This window comes from Sardina pilchardus, chromosome 6, assembly GCF_963854185.1.
Source record: "Sardina pilchardus chromosome 6, fSarPil1.1, whole genome shotgun sequence".
NCBI lineage: Eukaryota > Metazoa > Chordata > Actinopteri > Clupeiformes > Clupeidae > Sardina > Sardina pilchardus.
The window spans coordinates 8,035,285-8,059,724 of record NC_084999.1 but is presented as its reverse complement, the minus strand read 5'-3'; the positions used below and the strand labels follow the sequence as shown (position 1 = coordinate 8,059,724).

General features: G+C 41.9%; 1 protein-coding gene across 1 annotated transcript in view; it reads right to left on the bottom strand.

Moving 5' to 3' along the window:
* Positions 1-24,440, bottom strand: part of LOC134082513 (collagen alpha-1(VI) chain-like) — a 79,315-nt gene that overhangs the window by 1,307 nt on the left and 53,568 nt on the right. Inside the window, exons 6-26 of the mRNA XM_062538274.1 lie at positions 24,076-24,189; positions 23,876-23,896; positions 23,071-23,091; positions 21,912-21,956; positions 19,357-19,410; positions 18,775-18,819; positions 18,553-18,579; positions 18,385-18,411; positions 18,215-18,259; positions 16,087-16,140; positions 14,396-14,458; positions 13,963-14,025; positions 13,787-13,840; positions 11,659-11,694; positions 10,451-10,513; positions 8,664-8,726; positions 8,210-8,272; positions 7,070-7,132; positions 6,443-6,493; positions 1,518-1,553; positions 149-211 (exon numbers count right to left, since the gene is read on the bottom strand). Coding sequence (XP_062394258.1) covers positions 149-211; positions 1,518-1,553; positions 6,443-6,493; positions 7,070-7,132; positions 8,210-8,272; positions 8,664-8,726; positions 10,451-10,513; positions 11,659-11,694; positions 13,787-13,840; positions 13,963-14,025; positions 14,396-14,458; positions 16,087-16,140; positions 18,215-18,259; positions 18,385-18,411; positions 18,553-18,579; positions 18,775-18,819; positions 19,357-19,410; positions 21,912-21,956; positions 23,071-23,091; positions 23,876-23,896; positions 24,076-24,189 — 1,071 coding nt within the window. The remainder of the gene's footprint in view (positions 1-148; positions 212-1,517; positions 1,554-6,442; positions 6,494-7,069; positions 7,133-8,209; positions 8,273-8,663; positions 8,727-10,450; positions 10,514-11,658; positions 11,695-13,786; positions 13,841-13,962; positions 14,026-14,395; positions 14,459-16,086; positions 16,141-18,214; positions 18,260-18,384; positions 18,412-18,552; positions 18,580-18,774; positions 18,820-19,356; positions 19,411-21,911; positions 21,957-23,070; positions 23,092-23,875; positions 23,897-24,075; positions 24,190-24,440) is intronic.

Here is a 24,440-nt window from a genome sequence, read left to right as displayed (position 1 = left end):
ATATGGTCTTTCTTCTTTGTGTGATGTATGGCCCTTACAGGACTTCGTTAGTATTTTCATGTTTTCATCCAGCACAAAACAGCTGGACATTGTAAAATAATAAAATAATAATAATAAAACACAAGTTGCTGCAAAGCAATTGGCTTACATCATCCCCGCGGTCTCCGGGTAACCCAGTATCCCCCTTTATGCCTGGAAACCCTCGGACACCCTGCATTTGAGGGAAAAAAACTGGATCTTAACCACATCTAAATCACAAATAAAGATGAGTTGCTTTCCTGATGAATGTGGACACAGTATTTTCATTTGGGGCTGGCTGGCGTAAAAAAACCCCTCATAGCTATGGCCAGTTTTTCTATACGATAGGTCCTTCTCTTGTTCTGCACATTCCACATCTTGTACAGCACATTTCTGGTGAATTTACTGGGAAAATCAATGATTGCAGCCAGCTGAGGGACATTTAAGGGGAGGATCTTGGTGCAGAAAGGCTTTGTGGAGTTAGAATTGGACTCTGAGCTAAACAAGGCCCATTGTACGCTTCTGGGTGGGGGGCGGGCGGACAGTGGTCAGCAGAACACGCACGGGTGCTGACACTCGTTGTCCGAGGCCTTGGGTGAACATCTGTATAATTAGACAGATGTTCGTGCTAGGACCAAGAGCAAGCCAACAGACGGTGATTGTGACACGCATATACAGTAAGCTCTCTGAAGAAAGGCCATAGGAAATACACTGTGTTTTCTGAAGAACAATTAACCAAACAGGCACACATGTGGCCCCTGAGCAGTCTGCTCTCAACATCTGTTTAACTTCCGTCGGCCTTCCCAGACTCCGCTTTTTCACACTGCTCTCTGCCTCAGCGTGAACCGCTGTCCGGAGGATAAAAGAAACCATGTTCGTCCCAACTCAAACATGGCCCATTTATGAATTTTGAGGGGGAGATTCCAAGCTAGCCTCAAACCCTGTGGAGGTCTGTACAGATGAGAACACATACTGTACAGATCAACATCCTGGACGTGTATAATCTCCACAAGGAAAGGTTCTGAGTGATCGATGAGGACTGAGGACACCCCACTGTCTCAGAAACAAGTCAGAGGAGAAAAACGTGAATACAGAGCCAGGCCTTGAAAAGCAGCACACTTCAACAAGTCATTGCTAAAGTCACATGTCCAGCATGTTCACTGATCACTGTGAACATGCTGGACAAGTAAACCATTATTTACAAACATATTTCCTGTCTAAATGACACCAAATGTGGGAAATTGCCTGTGAATCGGTTTGCATTTCAGTAAATGTGAAATCTTTGCCATTCTTTGGAGCTCAAGTGGGAACAAATAGGAAGGTGTGGGATGGACAACAGAATGATGAGGGGATCATCTGACTTGTTTTCTCATTTAGACCTCAACAGATAAAAAGGCGTTTGCAGTTTTCGGGCTGTTCCCCTGTGGCCACTGTGTTGGAACACTTGTGAGGCAGAACCTGCTGATGAAGTTCCATATGATGGTGTGATCCAAACATACCTTTGATCCAGCAGGCCCCCTTAGGCCAGGGAGTCCCTGGAAAAACAGAAGAAAGCCAACTCGTTATTTGGAACCGTTATTTGGAACGGGAACAATGAATGTTGCAGTAGGCTGCCTGTAAGGGTTCAGACCATAGACTCCCAACGAGACGAAATGAGCCGTGACGTTCTAAAACCTTGCTGCTGCGGCTAAACATGTTGAATGCTCTGCGACGGCTTGCAACTACGTGCAACTTGTAATTCACACCACTGCAACTCGGTCTCGTCGCGTCGGGAATCTTTGGTGTGAATTGGGCTTTACAGTCTCTAGCTGTGTAGTTATTTGGTACTGTTTTTGTGGTGTTGTAGCTTCATGCAGGAAACATTTTACTTGGTGTATCTACTGTAACTAATCTACAGTCTAATCTACTAATCTAGTCGACAGATTATGGATATTACGGGTTCACTAACAGCAAGAAAACTAAGCAGCCAGAAATCTCGCACTCTAAGACCTCACAACGCTAAAGATTTAACACAAGATTATTTGAGTAAATCAGTGTCGCTGACATGATAAACTTCCTCTTCCGTTCCTCCTCTCACTGCAATGAAACTCTGAGTTGGCTAGCTAAATTGTTTATTTTCTAGTTTACCACTGTTTAGACTGGAAATCCCAAGATCAGAACAGAGCAGAGCAGAGCAGAGCAGAGCAGAAGTGGCATACAAAGTGCTTAAAACAATGACTTGTGCAACTTAATAACAATTAAATGTACCTATGGCCTACAGTATGTACAGTAGGGTGGACTAGGTTCATTTTTGGAACCATGCAACATAGTAAGTATGTTAATGTCTCATATTAACTTCTTATCCAAAGTATAATTCCTGTAGCATTATAGGGGATAAAGATTTTAAACAACACTATTTCAACAGAGCTCAATATTTTGGGGTTTTTTTTATTTTTTTTTTCCACCTAATTCAAAAAGTTATGGTGCATTCCATTTAGTGTTGGCAGTCTCGTACGTTTACCCGCCCGACATGTGAGAATTAGTGGCTAGCGTGAACTCTGGAGTTTGTAGTCTTTTGGGAAAGAACATGGATGCCACCGGGCAGCAACTGTCTCTTAGTGCTGGACATTTGTCTAGAACACAAGCAGATGTCCCTCATTCTCCCTTTTTGGGTATGGTCAATGGGAATGAATAATAAAAACATTTTTGGGCAATTTCAACAAGTGCTGTCGCATTTCTAATGAGCTAGATGGGCATTAGCAGGCTAGCTAGTCATTGTTATTGTTGTGTGCTAGCCTCTTTAGCAAACCAGCTGGAAAACAAATCATTACATTGTATTGCACGCACAGCAAGACCGTTAAATGTATGAATTGGTGACCGGATTGAAGCAGCAATGCAATCTAGTGTGTTAAAGCATTCCAGTGTTTCCCACAGATTGGAAGGCAATGTGTGGTGGTCGCCCCATGTCCGACGGGGGGGGGGGGGGGTGCACCCATATTTTCATTGCATCGCTTTTTTATCGCTCTCCTTTCATATTTTCATGTAAATTATGTTTTTAACAAGATGTAAAGCTTGTCTTTATTTGAAACACACACATTATGTCATTATTTACATTCTATATAATATACTGACATTTCTGGTATTCATAACAGCAAATTTTATGCAGATTATAGCCTACTATTCATATTACAACTCCACTTCTTAAATTCAGCTGTCTGGTTGAAGCCTCAAAATATTGTAAACAAAGTAGCAGGCTAAGCTTATCATACTCTACTGGTTGGACTGTTCAGTTTCCCCACATGTGTTTAAGTTTCAAGGTAAGCTAATAATTTTTCTCCTTGGGACAGACCCATTAAGTCTTGGAGTTGAAAATATTGGTATTGAGATGGTCAGTCAACTTGAATGCAAGAGTTTTAATCAAATACCTGCAGCATAGCCTACTAATGATGCTAACCGAATTTGACAGTAATTTAGCTAGTTCTGTGCGTCAATGCGTTCACGATTGTGAATGTTTTATTTTGATTAAATATGCATGTCGATGGCGGGTGTCCATTGAGCGCGCACGAGAGCCGGCCAAGGAGAATGAGTTTACTTCTACTGTTTGGTAATTTAGTTGCACGCATAGTCTACAAAAGTTGCGGGAGAACTTTATGCTTCTACCCGGGCCGAGCAGCGTCAGGTTCATCAGTGCGACCACCGACCACGCTTCCAGGGATGATCTTGTTGGTTTTCATGGAGATAGACGCGGTGTGCACGGAGGGGATGGGCTGTGTGTGCCTGTGTGTGTGTATGAGAGACAGACGCGTGAGTGACAGAGAGGAAGCGCAAGGAAAGGAAATTCAGCTTAACGAATGCTGCGCGTTTTTCAATAGCGTTTCAATAGCGCACAATAAATAAATAAATAAAAAATAACGAAACGCAATATGTGACCCTGTAAAGCGGAACCAGTCGTTTCGGTAAAATTTAGTAAATTAAGTTATTGTGCTCACGTGAACGGCCATAAACTAAGCTTTCCAACGATATGTATATCGAGGGTATTACACAAACGATCGCTAAGATAACCGCATCCAAAGCTGACATGGTTCTCCTGTCACGATATGCCAGAAGAGGAGAAATCACCTGTTTAAGCGGCGCGTGCACAACGGGAATGACAGCAAATGTGTTGAATCTTCGCCAGGTTTAACAGTCAAAACGTAGGTTTTTCAGTGAAATGCGTTCACGATATGAAACTGTAGACTGTATACAGCCGAATTATGCGAAAACTTGAAATTCAACATTTTAACCCGGAAGTTTGTTATTGTTGATTTTCTCAAAATAACGATGTGCGCAAAACGACTGATTTCGCTGTGAATGGTCACATATGTGGCGGCCGGTGCTGAATCTGTGGCGCACCGCCACAAATTTGTCTATGTGTGGGAAACACTGCATTCCATTGTCATTAAAACGACCAACACGGTACAAATACAAAGAAAACACGTCATCTCATCTCGACTATGGGCGCAGCCATGTTTGTTTACAGGTCGTAAGCCCAACTCGGGGTACTCGCAAGTACTCCGAGGTAAAGGGGGCGTTCCTCCATAAAATGCCGCAAGAAAGCTGGGTAATTTACACTTTACAACTCGGGCGGGTGACTTACGATACAAATGGATCGCAGGGTAAATCTTTCATATATTTAAGATTTAAGATTTTTTTAAAAATCTTGAGGTTTACAGCTCATAAAAACCAATAATAAGCATTGTTTAAAACATTTTAGAAAAATTCTGAAATTATTCATATTGGGGAGATTGGGGAGACATCTTTGTCAACGATATTATCTGTACAAATAACTTCACATTGTGTCGTCCACATATCAGTCACTCAAAAAAAATGTGCTCATTCCATAGAACATGAAGCAGATGTACAGTGTAATACTGCTTCTCTGTTCTTCTCAAGAAGTAATCTGGAAAACCCATTTGGACCGTGTCATCACTGACTCACATTATATGTGTGTATGTGTGGCAGCATGCCATTTTAGACAGTCTGCACCACAATTACAGTCTGCACCATCAAAAGTCCGGTAAAGAAAGGCAAAATATACAGAGGTGAAATCAACAACAAAAGATCAGTGTATTTGTTTGTATTTTGTATAAAAGAGTTAGGTGGAAAGTTCAACTGGAAATCGGTTTTCCTGACCAGATTTCAGCATCTGCTTCTACTTACAGCACTGTAACCACAACAGTTCCATGGAAGAGAATGGCTGACATCCATCCACCCATCAAGCTTTCACCAGCCCAGAAAAGATGTGTTTCTATCCCTTGCCCCCTTTCTCTCTCTCTCTCTCTCTCTCTCTCTCTTTCTCCCTCTCTCTCTCTGTGTTTGTGTCTTGGCACGCATTTGTAAATGTAAATGTAAATCACGCTTCGCGGTCAAGTATACTTGCGTAGCCTATAAGAGGAATTTGGTCTGTGCATTTATCACATCTGTGAATTAGTGAACATACACACTAACCCGGAGCAGTGAGCTGCCTTCATACTGTACGTCAGGGATCGAAATGGCAACCCTTCGGTTACAAACCCCGAAGCCTTAACCAGCAGGCCACGGCTGCCCCATTTGGGATGCTAGGGATCCTTCTTACGGCGAGATCCAATGGGCTCTCACACGGCTTGTTTGTTTCCGGTGGAGCCAGGTGTGGCTGAACCTCTATTGTTAATGTAATTAGTGTCTACACGGGCCCAGTTGGGTTTCTTCACCTAGTAAATCAGCATGTTACGATGAAGAAGAATTATGCGTATGTTAAAATTGTGTCGGAGGGAAGAGTTTAGGAGCAGAATGTAACAAGAGATTCCGTTACAACACAGTTAACGCTCCACCAGAAACAAAGCAGCAGCATTTAGAGTCTGTCATGCATAGAGCCTGTTCAAGATGCTCTGCCTACACTATGGTCCACAGTCTTACCAGTCTGATTTAATCAAAATCATTTTTGAAATGGATCCTTTCAGTGACTTAATTAGCCATAAATCCCCCCCCAGTTTCAATGTCCCTTCAATAAGTCTCCACTGCGGAGGTGAAGTGTTTTGAATCACTAGCATGCCAACAAGAACTATTACATTCAAGAATAATCAAGATCAACATATTTGAATAGCCTACTTAAAGGAGAATTCCCACAATTTTTCACACAGGTCTCTGTTTCTCAAAGTCACCGAGTACAATCGGTACAAAAGCAAACAAACCCCCAAAAAAAGCCCAATTGGTTCTACCAAGGTTCTACCGAGCTCTAGTTACTGCACCCAACGGCTCAAGCTGCCAGGCAGCTCCAGTGAGCTATGTGAAAAAGCTCCGGAATTCTCCTACAGTGGGGAACTCAGATGACCTCTGGAGAAAGAGTTGACTTTGGCCCCATCACAAAGCCATGGATGCACAGAGGACAGATATAGTGAGATTAAATGAAGCCGGGTGGAGGAGAAACCTGGAATCCTGCGTATCCTATTTGACCTTCACTTGGGAATCCATCTTCTCCCTGTTACGTTCAAGGACACAACACCAGAAATGAATGCCATTTCACCACTCAAGATGTCACAGAGGAATCACAGTGAGACACACTACAGTAAGATAAATATCATGGCTTCTGAGTGAAAGAGTACATGAGTAACTCCTCACTGCAGGCATCGTTGTTGGCTGTTTCGAGCCAGACTTGCACAGTACACAGGCAGTAACAATAGCTCCACCTGGCCATGTTAGTCATCAACAGGATGGAATGTATGGGGGGGGGGGGGGGGATTTACTGCTCACTACTACAGACATGTTTGAATATTTCAAATGATATTTTCAACCGTTATTTTAATGAACCTTCCATAAAGGGAGTGACACAATCATCTGTAAAAATATACAATATTTACGGAAATTGTACTTTGCACACACACACACACACACACACACACACACACACACACACACACACAAAATGAAGCAGGACATATTTTTACAGGTTTCTTTTTTTTACAGTGCAGTTACAGGACCAAGGTGGTAGTCATCACGAGGATACTTTGTGCAGAGTCCATAAAAGGCCTTGGAGAGCCAGGCTGTGGTGACTCACCCTCTCTCCCGTTGAGCCACGTTCTCCAGGGGGCCCAGACAGGCCGCTGGTGCCCTTCACCCCCTAGGATACAATGCAGGCACAGCAAGACATGTTCATAATTAGCAGATGTTTTCCTACAAAGCCAAGTTATTGTATGGGAGAGTATGGGTTCCATTCGGCATTTACAATGCTTTCTCTGAATTCAGGCTTCGCATGGCTAGAATAGTCAAGTTGTCAGGATGCCGAACCGTCCTTAGGAATCCCCTACATAATGGCACTTTCAGTAGTTTTGGAATTTTTATTATCATTATTTATTTATTCTTGAAGTCGAATGGACATTTGAGAACAAGGAATTTCAATGGTGATAAATGCTTATTTGTGAGTACATGATGATAAACTTGAACTTGAACTTGACCTCAGATGACTCAGAAACAGATGCATCATATGCCGGCCGCACGGTGCTGCATGAACTATCTGAAGAAAATAAATCATGCTTCCCAACTGATCTCTATCTCGAACACGCCCTCAAGAGCTACAGGAGATTACAGTACGTCGACCCAGGGAGTACCAAGGGAGTACACAGGGAGTACCAGGGAGTACCAAGTTTGACCGGCTTTAGCACCTCCAGCCAAAAGGCTAACAGGGGTTGCTTTATAACTGTGCTTTATAAGCGCCTTTCGCTGAGTTCCATTTCCTTACGCTGTCATATGTTGGCCACAGTTGTAGACAGGCTGGGGGAGCTGTGAAATCAGTACCACGTGCTTTTCTACAACTTGATGTTCGCTGGAAATGCTCAAGCAGATGTATTAACATTCACTGGAAATTCACTGGAAAGAGAGCTCACCACTAGACAAACTAGGGCCAGTGGATTGGAACGGGACAGCCAACAATGCACATCAACACACTCCACACAAAACACAACACTCCAACAATTACACTCCACACAAAACACATGTGTGTTCTCAATCACAGATCATTTCACTATTTCTAAAGTTAGAGACGGTTTAATCCTTGACTGGCACCAACTGTGTGCAGACGTAGCAACATGAGGCCAGCCTTGCAATAACACATTAGATGGTCTGTGCCACTCATAACACAGATAAAGTGAGCCAAAACTGAGCTGAGTAAAAAAGAGATTAACAAGGATTGTGCTCATACCACAGGACCCGCAGGGCCTGGTTCTCCTTTGTAGCCTTTTAGACCAGAAACTCCATCTGCACCCTGCATAACAAACATAAACACAGACAAACACACACACACACACACACACACACACACACACAAACACACACACACACACACACACACACACACACACACACACACACACACACACACACACAGTACATATACACACATGCAGGGAGAGGAACTTTGTCAAGGCAACAGAAAATTCATGAGACATGTCTGTGTAAACAAGACAAAGCTTCAAAATTTGATCAAAATTCATAGCAATGTCTTCTGTTGATTCAATTTTGAAAATAGATAAGAGTTTAAATTAACCAGATAAAGGACACACATATATATATATACATACATATACATGAAGTCACCCATGACACACGCACGCACGCACGCACACAGCCAATCCACCACAGACGACATGGCTTACCACTAATCCTACTTCTCCCGAGGGGCCCTCATGTCCCTGGGCTCCTGGAGGCCCTGGGTCACCCTGGAGGAAAAGAGGTGACACTGATATCCCATTCACACTTGGAGTGAAAAACATTTATCAATCGTTAATCAAACCATATGATTCCATATGGTCATGTGATGTAAATCAGCGATTGCTCCTCCAATGACCAAATGTCTTTCACGGTAACACAAGACTAACCCCTCTAGTGTGCACTAGAGCCAACTGATTAATGTTCCAGAAGGATACAATTACTGATTGAAAGGAAAACTAAGGCAAGAGAACCGATGTCTCCCACAACATACTTATAGTATATAGTATATATAGTATAGTATTATATACTGTATACTTTTTTGATCCCGTGAGGGAAATTCGTTCTCTGCATTTAACCCAATTTAACCAAATTAACACACACAGCACACAGTGAACACACAGTGAGGTGAAGCACACACTAACCCAGAGCAGTGAGCTGCCTGCCCAACCAGCGGTGCTCGGGGAGCAGTGAGGGGTTAGGTGCCTTGCTCAAGGGCACTTCAGCCGTGGACTGGTCAGGGATCGAACCAGCAACCCTAGGGTTACAAGCCCGAAGCCCTAACCAGTAGGCAACGGCTGCCCCAAAACGTGGACACTATAACAAGCACACATGCAGTGCCACAAGTAATATAGAATATTAATTAAGAGTTAACCACCAGAACACATGGCACTCTTCAACACACTCAGCTTTCAGGTTTAACTAATGCACCCCCCCCCCCCCACCCCCCGCCACCCCCCGCCACCACCACCACCACCACCATTAACATCAGGTGTTTATTTTGGACACCTGAATCACTGAGGGTGAGAGAGACCAGGGGTGCGTTTCCTAAACCTGTTAGCAACTTAGTTGGTTGGCAATGAGAAATTGCATTGCAACCAACAAAGTTGCTAACTATGGTTTTGGGAAACGCACCCCAGAGGCATAGAAAGACAGAGTTGCAACACTCTCTGATGTCGCTGCTATGCGATCAACAGTTCCAGATCAGATGCTAGAGGGTGCAATCTAGCAACTCATTGCCAACTGATGCCAGTTTTCAGTTCCAAAACTGTCTCCATAACTCAGAAACTGGCATGGAAAAGCACTGCCATCTTTTTCTCTACAGTCTCTTTTTTCTCTACCGCTCTGGATGAAACCAAAGAGATTTTAATGAGCAATCTTGGCAACCTTTGATCGGTTGTTCTGAGTAACACATATCAAATGCGGACCTTTGAGAATACTTCATGCTCCATTTCTGACTGATTTGAATCAGTTGACAATTACAGTGAAATTATAGCACCATATTTTGAGAAAACAGTTTTCTTGTATTTGACATTCACCACCAAGCTGCTACCTATACATATATTCTGCTGCCAGGCAGAATTAATTATTTAATTATCATTAAATTATAATTCTGTCCTTTTACACGTTCACCACACAGTAGTGTTACACTACAGTGCAAGTGTTATGGACAGAGAATTTGAATGAATCCTGCTGCTTAGTAGCATACCCAGATGACTGACTGGGATGATTTGAGTAAATCACTGCAGGAGCTGGCACTGAATACTGGACTCACTTCAGCTGAGAGTGATGGACTCATTTCTGACCAAAAAGAACACGATGACATCTGCGAGAATGTCCACATTCATAAAAATCTCGAGAGATCTGCGAGAATGTCCACATTCATAAAAATAACCACATGCCTGACTATGTGTCGGGTGAGCATGTTCTCTGTCATGGGATGTAGTAGGCTTACCTTCTCGCCTGGTCCGCCCCGAATCCCGGGAGGCCCCCTTAGTCCCTTCTCTCCTTTCCCACCCTACAGAGATCAGGAAAAAGATGCCTTTTATATACTGTTTTGATATTTATTACTGCATACGCTCACTATTCATGTTCACTACTCACGCTGTGTGAGCAGTGGGCCTGGCCATTAACAGAGTGTCTTCCTCTTACAGAGCTTCAAGACATACAGTAACAGGTTTATGACTGCCTGTAAAACTACCAATTATGGTCAATTACTCTTTTAAAAGAATCTTTAAAACATAATTTTAAACAGCACTTTAAACTGTAGTTAAACGCATGTTTGATCTAAATTCTATTTCTGTTCAATTAGTTGACATTACATTAACAAACCAACCAAACTTAAATAAGGTTAAATGATGATGAGTAAGTGTTTACTTTGGACCCCTAACGAGAGCTTGTGACTACGTTAGATCTACTTCAGATCCTAAATAACATGCCCACCATGTAAGTCCACCGTATTACTGTTTTAGCTAAGCTTGGACAGTAGCCTGATGTATATATAAAGTAAGATGCTTACTTGCTGTTATTCACAGACGTTCACCTAATTATTTAAAGTAATGTACTTAAAATAAGCCAATGTAGGCCCATTACGTGGGATGGGATGAGGTGTAGTTTGCCAGATGGTATGATATGTTTGTGTGACTCTGTACAGTGAGTGGGACCCATGGAGGCATGTCAGCTTGAGTGGGCGCGGCCGTAGCAAGGGGGGGGGAGGGGGGGGGCAGAGAAGCCCAAGTGCTTTCCCTTTTTTCATAATTCTACAAGGGCTTCAGCTGATAAACATAATGGAAGTTAAAAAGTGTCTTCCTTGTTTTTAAATTGTCTATTGATGTTTTGTTTGATTGCTTGCACGTGTTTTCTTTGTTTGTATATGTTATTTGTACGTTTGACATGTTTGTCATGTTGTTGCACTATTCGAGTTCAGATTCAAGTAGTTTACCATCACATGCTTATCAAAGGAATTATAAGTAATGAAATTATTTTGCTCAAGAGTCAGCTCAACTGAAATAAATTGAAATTAGTAATTAAAAAGGTATATAGTGTGTGTGTGTGTGTGTATGTGTGTGTGTGTGTGTGTGTGTGTGTGTGTGTGTGTGTGTGTGTGTGTGTGTGGTGGGGGGGGATCATATTGTAAATGTGGTGCATGACAATGACCAATACCTCAGATCCAGAAAGCCCAGGAGCACCAAAATCACCCTGCAGAGACATTCTGACATTAATGTCAAGATTACATTTTATACAGTATATATTTGTGTAGCCTATATAAGTGATAGTGATTACATTTCTATAACCATCTTATACAAAAAAAAACCAACCACTACATGCAGTAACGTTTTCTAAACCTTTGCATTGTTTTTAACTGGTACATTCAATAGAATGTTAGGGCAGTTAAAGGGATATTCTGCCATTTTTGGAAATACGCTCATTTTCCACCTCCCCTCGAGCAAAACAATCGATATTTACCTTGTTCTCGTTCATCCAGCCATTCTGTGAGTCTGGCGATACAACTTTTAGCTTCAGCCTAGCATAGATCATTGAATCGGATTAGACCATTAGCTTCTCGCCTGCTAGCTTCATGTTTAAAAGTGACTAAGATTTCTGGTAATTTTCCCATTTAAAACTTGTCTCCTCTCAAGTTAGAAAGTGCAATAAGACCAACTGAAAATGAAACCTGGCGTTTTTCTAGGCTGATTTGACATGGAACTACACTCTCATCTGGCGTAATAATCGAGGCAACTTGCAAACGTACCATAAGCGCAGTGATATCGTACGCAGCATCTGAAAATAGTCCCCATAGACAACAAGCAGTAGTAGTGCCAGTAGTGTGCAAGTTGCCTTGATTATTACGCCAGATGAGAGTGTAGTTCCATGTCAAATCAGCCTAGAAAAACGCCAGGTTTCATTTTCAGTTGGTCTTATTGCACTTTCTAACTTGAGAGGAGACACGTTTTAAATGAGAAAATTACCAGAAATCTTAGTCACTTTTAAACATGAAGCTAGCAGGCGAGAAGCTAATGGTCTAATCCGATTCAATGATCTATGCTAGGCTGAAGCTAAAAGTTGTATCGCCAGACTCACAGAATGGCTGGATGAAAGGGAACAAGGTAAATATCGATTGTTTTGCTCGAGGGGAGGTGGAAAATGAGCGTATTTCCAAAAATGGCGGAATATCCCTTTAAACCACTGGGTAAAACAAATAAACTTATACAGTAATATCATATTTCAGCTAAACTCACAGTTACATCATCATGCTACAGATTCTAAACAGCTGCTTTAACACTAAGTGAACCAGTAATTCAGTTTGATAGCACTGCATATGCAGTACATGCACGTATGACTATTCAAAACCCTTGTAAAACACCACCTGTTGATATAATCCTCACAAATATAAGACATACTGTATGCAGGGCTTAAAGGGACATTATCTTTTTTTTCAGAAACTTTCTAAGACATCACATGCATATTTATCTATTGTAAAATCTTAAGCGCACTGTTTCACGCTTGAATTCAGGCACTGTTCCTGACTCATGTAAGCCCTACATATGGAACCACTTAGCTTGGGTATCTGGGAGTTCAAACAAATCTAGAGCTCACGATAGAAATTCTCCAGAATAGCACAATCACAGACACAAACAAACATATAGACTACAGTATGTGAAAGAGTCTAGCTATTGACAGCATCATTTGGCTAATGACCATCATTTATCTCTGAATTCATCTCTGAATGCAACACATGATGGAGATATTTAAACTTTGGTAAATTGTATCTTTTCTTCTTATGTAAATAAACAAACCTTAAGGATTGTTTGTAAAACATTCGGGATTATAAATGGACAGTAACCAGCGCTTGCACCATAATAGTGATATTTTATACTTAATTACACACTAGCACCAAGCTGTCCCAACAGGAAACGACTCCAGATGGCGTTGGCTTAGTAGCATTCTTTGTGGCCTTCTCTAATGTTGCACTCTGTGATCTATGAGTGAACAGTCCACAAATCCACAATAGTTAGAAAATGCTTTGTTGAGGACTGTAATCCTCCAGAGGAAGGTAATCTGGCGCGGTTAAAACAGGCGTGTTATGGTTGTTGGCTGGCTTGAGATATTTTCTAACAGTTTCAAATACCTGGTAAAGCTTCTGCTATAAAATGTATGTTATGTCAACATCATTGGCACTACCTTCAGAATACTGGTTTCTCGTGAGTTTGGAAATCATTTTTGAAACCAATGTCTGTGAGTCTTGACATGAAAAAAACAACAAAAAAAATCATCAAAAAAGAAAACTTACATCATCACCCCTGTCGCCCTTGTTTCCTCTTGTGCCAGAGGGGCCTGAATCACCCTTAAGCGATGAAGTGATGCAAGAAAAAAAAAAGTTTAGTTTCCGCAGGAGTTCCTCACAATTTACTAGTAATTACTGCATAATTGGGCGGATGGGAGGGGCAGTGGTGGGGTGGCGGTTACCTTCGGCCCACTGGGTCCAGGTACCCCAGAGACTCCAGGAGATCCAACCGGTCCAGTTCCTCCCTGGACAGACATGCTGGCATGAGTTATCCAATGAAGACCAATGAAATACCGCATCAGGTGAATCACCTCTTGACCAGCTTACAAACACATGTCCAGACAATGAGGCTGTTCTAAAAATAGCCACAGTATATTATTTCAAGTTAAAATCCTTACATGTGTCTCAGGGATTGCTGAAAAAGACAACAGATCTACAAATGGGATGCTCTACAAAGAGCTCTTCCTGAAACAGTCACTATATACTGTAGTCTTGATAGCTCACGATGGGATTATGAGTGTGTTCTACACCAGTGGTTCTTACTGTGACGGTAACTGGAGATATTTTAAAACACTTTTACCTTTTCACCCAGACCTCCATTTTACAACCCTTTACCTTTTCACCCAGACCTCCAAATGACCCTGGATCTCCTCTCTGTCCAGGAGGACCTGGCTCCCCCTGTAGGTACAGTACAGTGCGGACATTGAAGGCAACTCCTTACTTTGAGAAGAAATGACCGCACAGTTAGTCATGACTTTTCAAATCCAATAAAGCACAGGGACGAGGGCTGGAGACACCAAAAGCAGCCCTCCAATTCCTGGGCAAACTAAGATGTTTAGAGTTCAAGAACAAGTTGTTGAAACGACGTAATGATATGCAATGCAGTGCCACCCATACAAAACTGTGCTATTCATGCTTGACTGAGAACGGCCACTGCCAAGTTTGTTTGCGCTAGTCCAAAAGCGGTCGAAGAGTGAGAGAGAACATATTGCCAAACAAGGCTCTCTCGCCCAAGGCACGTGTTTGAAAACACCCAGAAATGCCTTGGCTCGGGCTGCAGCACACTTGGCCAGAGAAACAAACTAATCAGTGGACCATAACTTGACATCCCTGCAGCACTCAGAACTCAACATGGCGCCAGCAGTGAAGGACAAACAGCCAGGGAGCTTTTGATGTCCGGACTTTACTGTCCAAGCATGGACAACACTGAGCTAGAAATAATGGTGCCGTTACAGCTGTGTGTGTGTGTGTGTGTGTGTGTGTGTGTGTGTGTGAGAGAGAGAGAGAGAGACAGAGAGCCTGTGTGTGTGTATGTGTGTGTGAGTGTGTGTGTGTGTGTGTGTGTGTGTGTGTGTGTGTGTGTGTGTGTGTGAGAGAGAGAGAGAGAGAGAGAGAGAGAGAGAGAGTGTGTGTGTGTGTGTGAGTGTGTCTGTGCATATGTGTGTGTGTGTGTGTGAGAGAGAGAGAGAAGCCGAGAGAGACAGAGAGAACAAGAAAGAGAGAGAAAGAGAGAGAGACAGGCATGTGTGTGTGTGTGTGTGTGTGTGTGTGTGTGAGTGTGTGTGTGTGCGTGCGCGAATGTGTGTGTGTGCATATGTGTGTGTCTGTGTGAGAGAGAGAGAGCAAGAGAGAGAAACAGAGAGAAATAGAGACAGCATGTGTGTGTGTGTGTGTGTGTCTATATGTGTGTGTGTGTGTGTGTGTGTGTGTGTGTGTGTGTCTGTGTGTGTGTGTGTCTGTCTGTGTGTGAGAGAGAGACAGAGCAAGAGAGAGAGAGAGAGAGAAAGAGAGAGAGACAGGCGTGTGTATGTGTGCGTGTGAGTGTGTGTGTGTGTGTGTGTGTGTGTGTGTGTGTGTGTGTGCACGCATGTATGTGTGTGTGCATATGTGTGTGAGAGAGAGATAGCAAGAGAGAGAGAAAGAGCGAGAGAGACAGCGTTTGTGTGTATATGTGTGTGTATATGTTTGTGTGTGTGTGTGTGTGTGCGCACGCACGCGTGTGTGCATATGCAAGAGAGAGAAACAGAGAGAAAGAGAGAGACACAGCATGTGTGTGTGTTTGTGTGTGTGTGTGTGTGTGTGTGTGTGTTTGGGAAGGCGTGATACAAGAGTGATGAATACCAAATGAATGTCTGAGGAAGGGTGCACTGCAAGTTCAGTCGTGATAAAGAAGAGGGGGAGTGCATCTGAGAAATCAGGAGTGTGTGAGAGACACAGAGAGACAAAGTTGGTAGAGAAAGTGCGCACACACACACACACACACACACACACACACACGTATACAGTATAAGGGGAAAAAAACGTACCTCCATGCCATCATCTCCTTTACAACCTGACAGACCAACCAGTCCAGGCTCCCCCTATAAACATTACATAAAATGCGGTTAGTGTATGATACAGTATACTGTATGTGTGCTTTGTGTGGTCACCTGTGATGGTCACAGACAATTCCACAAAGAAATGTTCTGGCACTTGTAAAGTGTCACGTTAATGGCTATTGTCTAGTTAGTCTACTGCGCACTACTACAGTATAAGGTATTGCTCTGGCACTTGTAAAGTGTCACGGTAATGGCTGTTGTCCAATTAGTCTACTGCACACTACTGCAGTATAAGGCATTGTCTAGTATTGTCTAATTACTATAACATGCACAAGAAATCTTGCTTCAAACTTCTGGCAAAATACAATGACATTTCAATGTTATATCTCTTTCATTTTGTCTAGTAAATGGTTCATCCTAATCTCAATACATCTGATGCATATTAAATACATTTTGCATTAATTCATTCATTCATTCACTCACTCACTCACTCACTCACTCACTAACTCACTAACTCACTCATTCATTAATTCATTCTTTATTTATTTCACATCCTTCTTGGTCCCCTTTCTTCTTTTCATTCCCTGGCCAGCTGAATGGATTGCATGGCCAGATAGGGCTGTGCATGACTGACGCAGTACTAACTCGGCCACTCTTTGAGTAGAGCTTACTGGCTTGACTTTCAAAACCTTTCTGGACACGCAGGGCACAAAGACTCCTGAGGTCCATTTCAAGCGTGATGGACTCACATTTCATGTCAAAAGGCCATTTGTGGAACTAATCAAGTCATGATTGCTGTAGAAGTAGGCACCAGGTGTTCTTTTGGATCAATGTCAACAACGCTACTTTCAACCAACTTTAAGAGTGTACCGTCACACCGGTGTGTTTGGAATGTTGGAAAATTAACATTCTAAAGAATATCTGGGTTCATTGAATTCTACATAGAATTTTAGAACGTTGAATTGTTGCGGAATGGAATCTTGTGTTAGAATGTTCAAAACCCACCCTTTTAAAGGTTAAAGACACATACTGTCTCCCTGTAGCTGTTCTGATTTTAACAAATGAGGGCGATTTGTTCAATACAATTCTGCTTTTCCTGAACTGTCGGAGAAAATGATTAAAAATGGCGCATAATGGATAGTGTGCAGAGGAGCAGCGCTTGGAATCTGCTGTCCCTTGTGTTTGGCCACAACGCAAATAGTGAATCCAAATGAAAAATGGTACCACATGTCTAATTTGTTCGACCTCTCAGCACGTGACGTGTGTCTGCTCTCCTTGAAAAACTCAGAGGACTAAAACGTGCAGGCGACACATTTGGAAGCATTTGGCAGCGTGCACTCGGGATTGGAGCAAGCCCCGTCTGAATGCTAAAGGAACAGTCTTTATAATTCAGTGGTGTCTGGTTCTTTGGCCCAAAGCCAATAAAAAAAATATATACCTTGAGCGGTTGTATAAACTCTTCTGGTAGGTTACAGTAAACAGCCACATCAAGGACTAAATACAAAATGGGCGGTAAGTGTGTTAGTGTCTGGGGTACTTCCTCCACATGTTACACTGAAGTGAGGGGGGGGGGGTGCTGGAGGAAGTACAATAAGGGCATGAGGTCTTTCCAACTTTCAAATGTTATGGCTCTATATCATTTGAACAGATATTATCACAGTACTGGACTGAAACAAGATTGTTTTGTTTTTTTTACCATGAATACACAAAGGAATTTCCCAAACTTGAAAAATGTCTTATGAAAACACTGTCCGCATTCCAACTATTACAGCTGGTGATGTCACGTCATCCCCCCATTTCTGTTCCGCTCCCTTTGCTCGCCTCAACGATAATAACTCCTCTAATACACCCCCTCTATGCACTATAATAACAAAACTCATCCCATGACTAATTGGACATCGCACAAGTTGTAGGTGTGTTGCGCCTCCATTTACACCTAATGTCTGCAATTTTAATGAAAACACATTTGTAAACATATGTAATTGATGTAATTACACATGTTTATGGGCACTTGGCCGCAACATGTCTTGTTTTCCCCATTTATGTGCCAGGCCTCTCGTTAAATGTGCAGAATCAAGGGCCATATGCGGCTAAGCCATGAAAAAAAGCGACCTACCATCAGTCCATCTTTCCCATCCACGCCATTATGCCCTTTCTCTCCCTGTAAACGAGTGTTGAAACAAGATGAAACAAACACTGTTTTACACATGGAGAAACAGAGACAATTAAATCAAGTAATTCAGAGTCAATACTCATAGTCATTTTTAAGGGGCAGTCAATACAAACCTTTTGTCCAGCTGGGCCTCTTGGACCCTGTGAAGTAAAAAAAACAAAAACAATTATATATTTTTGAAAACACTTGAAAAGACACTGGAGAAGGTATGTCCTCTACTACTGTATACATCTGACATTACATTACAGGTCAGCACTATCAGCAACCAGAGAGAAACTTACTCTATCACCAGTCGGTCCACTGTCACCCTACAGATAAGAGAAAAGAGACAGAGGTTAAAGGTCATGAGATTAGCGGCCATGAGGCCAGAGGGGAACAAATACTGCTAATATATTTAGCACTTAGTTACTGTAGGACTTAGTAGAGACATTTTGATGTCTGGGAAAGTTACAGTGACCATGCAAATGCAAACAAACATGTTCAGTAAAGAACAAAATGGAGACCTTCTCTCCTCTGTGTCCAGGGGGTCCCTGATCACCTGCTGAACCCTAAAAGGGGAGAACAGGAAAACAATAGTAAAAGTAGTAAAAAGTAGGAAATGCATTAATGCACACACACAGATCAACAAAACATGTAGTTTGCTATGATATTATCGGTTCAACGTCAGTGACAGAAATAAAAAATGTGAAAAGTCAGAAAAAAGAGACATAAAAACTGTGAAAAGGTATACATTTTATCATCTAAACTGCTGAAAGACTGTGTTGCTATTGCATTCTACCACTACTTGTATGACTTTAATGTAGAAATGCTACTGTATGTTAAAAGTCACTGCAAGTCAATTCAATTAATTTACTGCACAGAGAACATTTGTTTCTGCCATGTCATGGTAAATATCACATTTTTCAGAGGTAAGAAAATGAGAATCTACATGACACCTACTCATATGCAAAACTTAAAACATTTTATATTTCATATTTTCAACACATATTCACCACTACATACTCACCATCAGTGCTCAAGAATATGAAACCCTTCATTGTATGACAACTATATAAACACTTTTAGTCTGGCAAAACATTGCTGACCTTAGCTCCAAGACTACCAGGCTTCCCTGCAACACCTTGCCTTCCTGGAGTTCCCTGGAGACACAAGAGATGACAGGTACTGTTTAAATTAAGGATCACTGTGTTCTTCATATCAGATGGTCCCAAAAGCCTGTTCTCTGTGTAGCTCTGACAGATTTGCGTACTTAAATGGGCAGAACATCTGGCAGGCATGCTTGAAGTGCACTGACAGACTGTTGGCTCATTTAGCATAATTTCTTCAGAATGAAAGATGTGAAAGCCATGACAAACACTCCAGGCACATCCTTCCCAATCTCTCTTCTCCTCTTCCAGCGTTTGGTGGTTTAATTGTGATTAGAAATTCAAATACAAACTGCCAGAGGAGCCACCCTCATCGTTTTGTTTTTGTTTTTCTTACTTTGAAGGTTGTTTTGAGGATTTTCCGGGCAGTGCACAGGCTATAAACTTCCAGCCTATTCACCTTATTCAGCCGCCCATTCTAGCTTCATTGGGATAATACAGCAGAACCGGATGGAGAGGCTAACTTGGGAGGAAAATGAAAATGCCATCAGGTGGTCAGATTGCACTTCGGCACCTAACTTCAGGATGACCTATGACATATGAGACCAGTCATCTTGATGGAACTCTGCTATCTCAATATATTACCATCAGATAATAGATGTACTGCTCAATCGGAAGTTCGGAGACAACGATGGCGCCCCCCATGTTTGCGCGCAGAATCAGGGTGAATAGTCGACAGGTGAGTTTTAGACGCCAGTTTTCACCAGTAGATTTTTTACTACAACAGGTTCCCTAACGTGAACGTTTTATTTCAACCTTGATATCCTGTGTCACACTAATTCAAATGAGTCAATCAGTTTCTATAAAATATGGCTAATTTTTATTTGCTATGCCATACTGTACACTAATGTAGCTGGTGTAAAATGGAATGACTAAGCAACATGACTGCAGCGATAGGATGGCCGGCCCCATCACTATCACATAACTACCATCTATATTGTACCATTACATCTCATTAAATGTTGCCTGACTTGTAACTACAATACTCATTGGTATTACATTAAAACATATCATGATATTGTATCGATAATGATAACAGCGGAAGCATGACATATAACAGACAGTAATTGCAGTAGAAATGTACTTTTCATGTAATGTATGGGTTTATAGCAAGCTGCCTGTCCTTTATTTACCTTAGCTAAGTAGGTGGTCGCTGGCCATCCACATTTGTTGACAATAAAATGGCTTGTATGGGTTAAGTGGAGGTGTTAATATATATGCTTGCAAACTTTGTGAAAAACATACAAATTATGTCTGGCAAACTGTGAAGACTACCCATGGCACCAATCACACAAATACACACACACACACACACACACACACACTTCAATGATCATACATGGTACGAATAACACACCCACACACTGTGTCGACCACACATGGTACTAATCACACAAACGTGCGCGCGCGCACACACACACACACACACACACACACACACATACACACACACACACACACACACACACAAAGAGAAAGCGAGAGAGAGAGAAAGTGAGAGAAAGAGAGAGAGAGACATTCTTATAACCCATAGTAATGCATGAATGCTCAACTACACATACACAGTCTATGGTGCTCACACAAACATCCCCCAAACAAAACCAGACAGACCTCATGTACCCCTCAGGCATTGTGGAGAGGTGAGCCTCATTCCAATACCCTGAAACATGAGAAGTGAAAAGGGCCCCCCTCTATGTTTACAGAATACATTCAAAGATGGCTGCCTGTATTTGGACGTCTGTCAAACATGCCCTTACACAAACCCCCAAACACCTTCCATCAACTGCCAGCCACACCTGTGTAAATGCCCTGGTGGCTGTCACTACTGGCCTAAATACCTCTGGATAGTCAGTGAGATGACCCGAGTACCCCACCAGAGAAGGAAGACCACTTTTCCCTTTTGTCTGCTGTGACTATAATATGTGGCTCATTTTGTAATGCGGTCAACTGTAATGTGTTTAATTTAGTGCTGTAAAAATGAATGTGTCCATCACAATTATCATTATTTTTAAAAATGCTAACGAAATAATGTTAACTGATTGCAGATGATTGAAACCGATTCACTTTCAGGGGCTGCGCAAAGCTCAGCTTAACAGCTTAGATTTAATAAAAAACCTCACAGGCTTTTGATATCACTTTTGACATGCTAGCAAAAGGGAAAGAATTTAGCCAATAGTTTGGCGAGAGAAAAACTGGTCATTTTCAACAAGGTACTCTCTCCTCCATTTGAGAGCTGTTGGTTTCTCTCTCCCTTTTTGAGTCTTCATTTTCACAATTGTTATTGTGAACCTGGCTGACATTCATCTGGCACTTAATTTATTGCTCTAGGGCTTGTTATAGAACAGAAGAAATATGCCTTTCAAGTTAACAGTCAAATCTGTTGGCTATCTATCTATCTATCTATCTATCTCTCTCTCTCTATCTCTCTATCTATCTATCTATCTTCTGTTGCGTGTAATGGTGCCTTGTGATGGACAGAATAAAGAAGACATTACCGCATCTCCTGCCTCTCCAGGCGGCCCGGCCGATCCTCTAGGGGCCTGTGAAGATGAGCAGACGTCAGTTACAGCTGACATCACATCACTGCAGGCCCAATACAGGCCATTACCCAAGATATATATATATATATAATATATATATATATATATCACACATCACATGTGATGTGTGTACACACACATCATCACACACATCACACACATCTATCATGATTAACACATTGATCACATTCTTGGCTTACTACCCAGGCGGCAAAGGGGGTTTACCATACATGGGCTGCTGTAAAAGGTTGTCATACAAAGATGAAATCTATGATGTCTGAGGATCACAGCCTGGGTGGCCAACCCGGGCAACAAGCTGCTGGAAACTTACAATTAGGGTCTAAACAATGCTACCTCAATTCTGCTTTAACTTCCCGGAATCACCAAATCATGCAAAAAATATTTAATCATATTCATGAATCCTGGGCCATATCTCCCTGGTAGTTTATGCTAGAAACAAACTGAGCACACCTTTCAAAAGAGTGGAAGATAGAAGAGTCGACAGACTCTGAGGAAGATGTAATCAATATCGAAACGTTATAGTCTTTTGCTGTGCAGACTCTGAGGAAGATGTAATCAATAGCGAAACGTTATGGACTTATTCTGTGCACCATTGCATTAAAAAATCAAGTCTCAAAAACTTCTGTGCTGCTCTGGAATCCTTCCTCAGTTTGATCAAGCACATTTATAGTGCCACCTTTTGTGAGTCTATACACTAGAAAGTCTGGTTTTCACCATACTAAACTCAATCTTTTAAGATTGAACATTAGTCTGGCGAGGCTGCACTTTGTTTCTACTGCACTTTGCGTCGCTTAAGTTTCGTTTTCGGCGCGTCACCGGCCAAATCGTGCCAGGACTAGAGTATGGCCGTTTCTGATTGGAGCCAAACATTCTTAGATCTGCTGGTATCCAGCCTGAGCTGCCGGGCGAAATTCAAATTCCCCGGAAGTTCAGGCAGGGTTCACCCAGCCTATAGATTAGATAGAATGGTGGATTAAATAATGACTGGTGCAAGAGGGGGGAAAGGCACACTGTGTCACACACTTGCACCCCTTAGCAATTACAGCATTAACCTCAGTTTGCACATACATCAATGAAAAAAGACTGAGCTCACCTTGCATTCATTTGAACAGCACTGAAACAGAAATAAAAAGAAAAACAAAATCAAGGGTGATGTAATATAATTCTGCATGACAATGTTTGAATCTTTTAAGGCCAGAGCTTGGCCTTTGTATTTGCCATTCCACAGCAACACAGCATAACCATTTCAGTACAGAGTTTCAGAGTGTTTCTCAGACAGACTAACTCCTACAGTGTTTCCCCAACTTTTTTTTCTCTCACAGCACACTATTTATTTAATATGAGAAAATCTCACGGCACAGGGCAGGGTTACCACGTTAATATAAAGCATAAAAATCCTGTTAATAAGTTTACTGCTGTTTATCGCCCCCGTTGCAAAAACACTGGTAATTTACGTAAAAGCAGAGGTGGATCGAGATCATGGCCAGGAATCCTTTTTAGGTATTAGTGCAGTTTTTTCAATGCCTTCCAGTTATACAGTACAGCAGAACACACTGGACAACCTTTCACTGCTTCTGAATGCAGCTATGCTATTGTTCCCTGTTTAAGGTGAGATTGGCTGTTAATTGCATGTGAGTGTTGCACCATTCTTTGACCAAGATCAAATGGTATCAAGACAGATGGTTGACTATCAAATAAAGTTTGGTTTAGAAGCAATTTCATGAAAAGTGATTACGCCTACAATTTTGGGCAACTTGTTAATGAATCAATATGGAGTTCCCCCCCCAAAAAAAAACCTTCAGCCCACAGTCCTTATGACACACCAGTGTGCTGCAGTAAGTCTATGATGATGATGTTATTTGTCTTTCTAAAAAATCTGTTTGTGCTTTATGACTCACCAATGTTTCCGAGTCCTTGTACTGTGAAATTAGATGAGCAGACAGACAGAAAACAAGGAGGGAGAGATGGAGTGAAAATGGCATGAGAGGAAAAGACAAAGAAGAACTTCACAAAGTGAACAGACACAGATTTTATCAGGAGAAATGTGTTGTTGTTTAGGCAGAAATGCTTCTTCTGTTTGGTCAGTGTCCTCACTCACAATGGTGGAGACGATGGTGTTGATGGTGTCCCTCACCACCTGTGGGTTGTTGCTTGTGGCAGAGAGGTTATAACGGTACCTGACATCAGTTGCTATGGCGCTTAGGCGATTGTCCTGAATAATAAGTATAAGAAATTATAGAGAATGAAATGACTATTATCAAATCATCAATCATCAAAACCTGCAAGGCAAAAAAAATCATTAATCCATATCTCATAGATTTGGCAATTGTACTTGACTGTGTTCCAGAGAGATTTGCATTTAATAAGGACAAGGGCTGACAAGACAAATGTCTGAATAAACGCTTTACATTTGGGAAGCGCATACACTTGCTGTGACTTGACTGCACCCTATTCAGAGGAGAG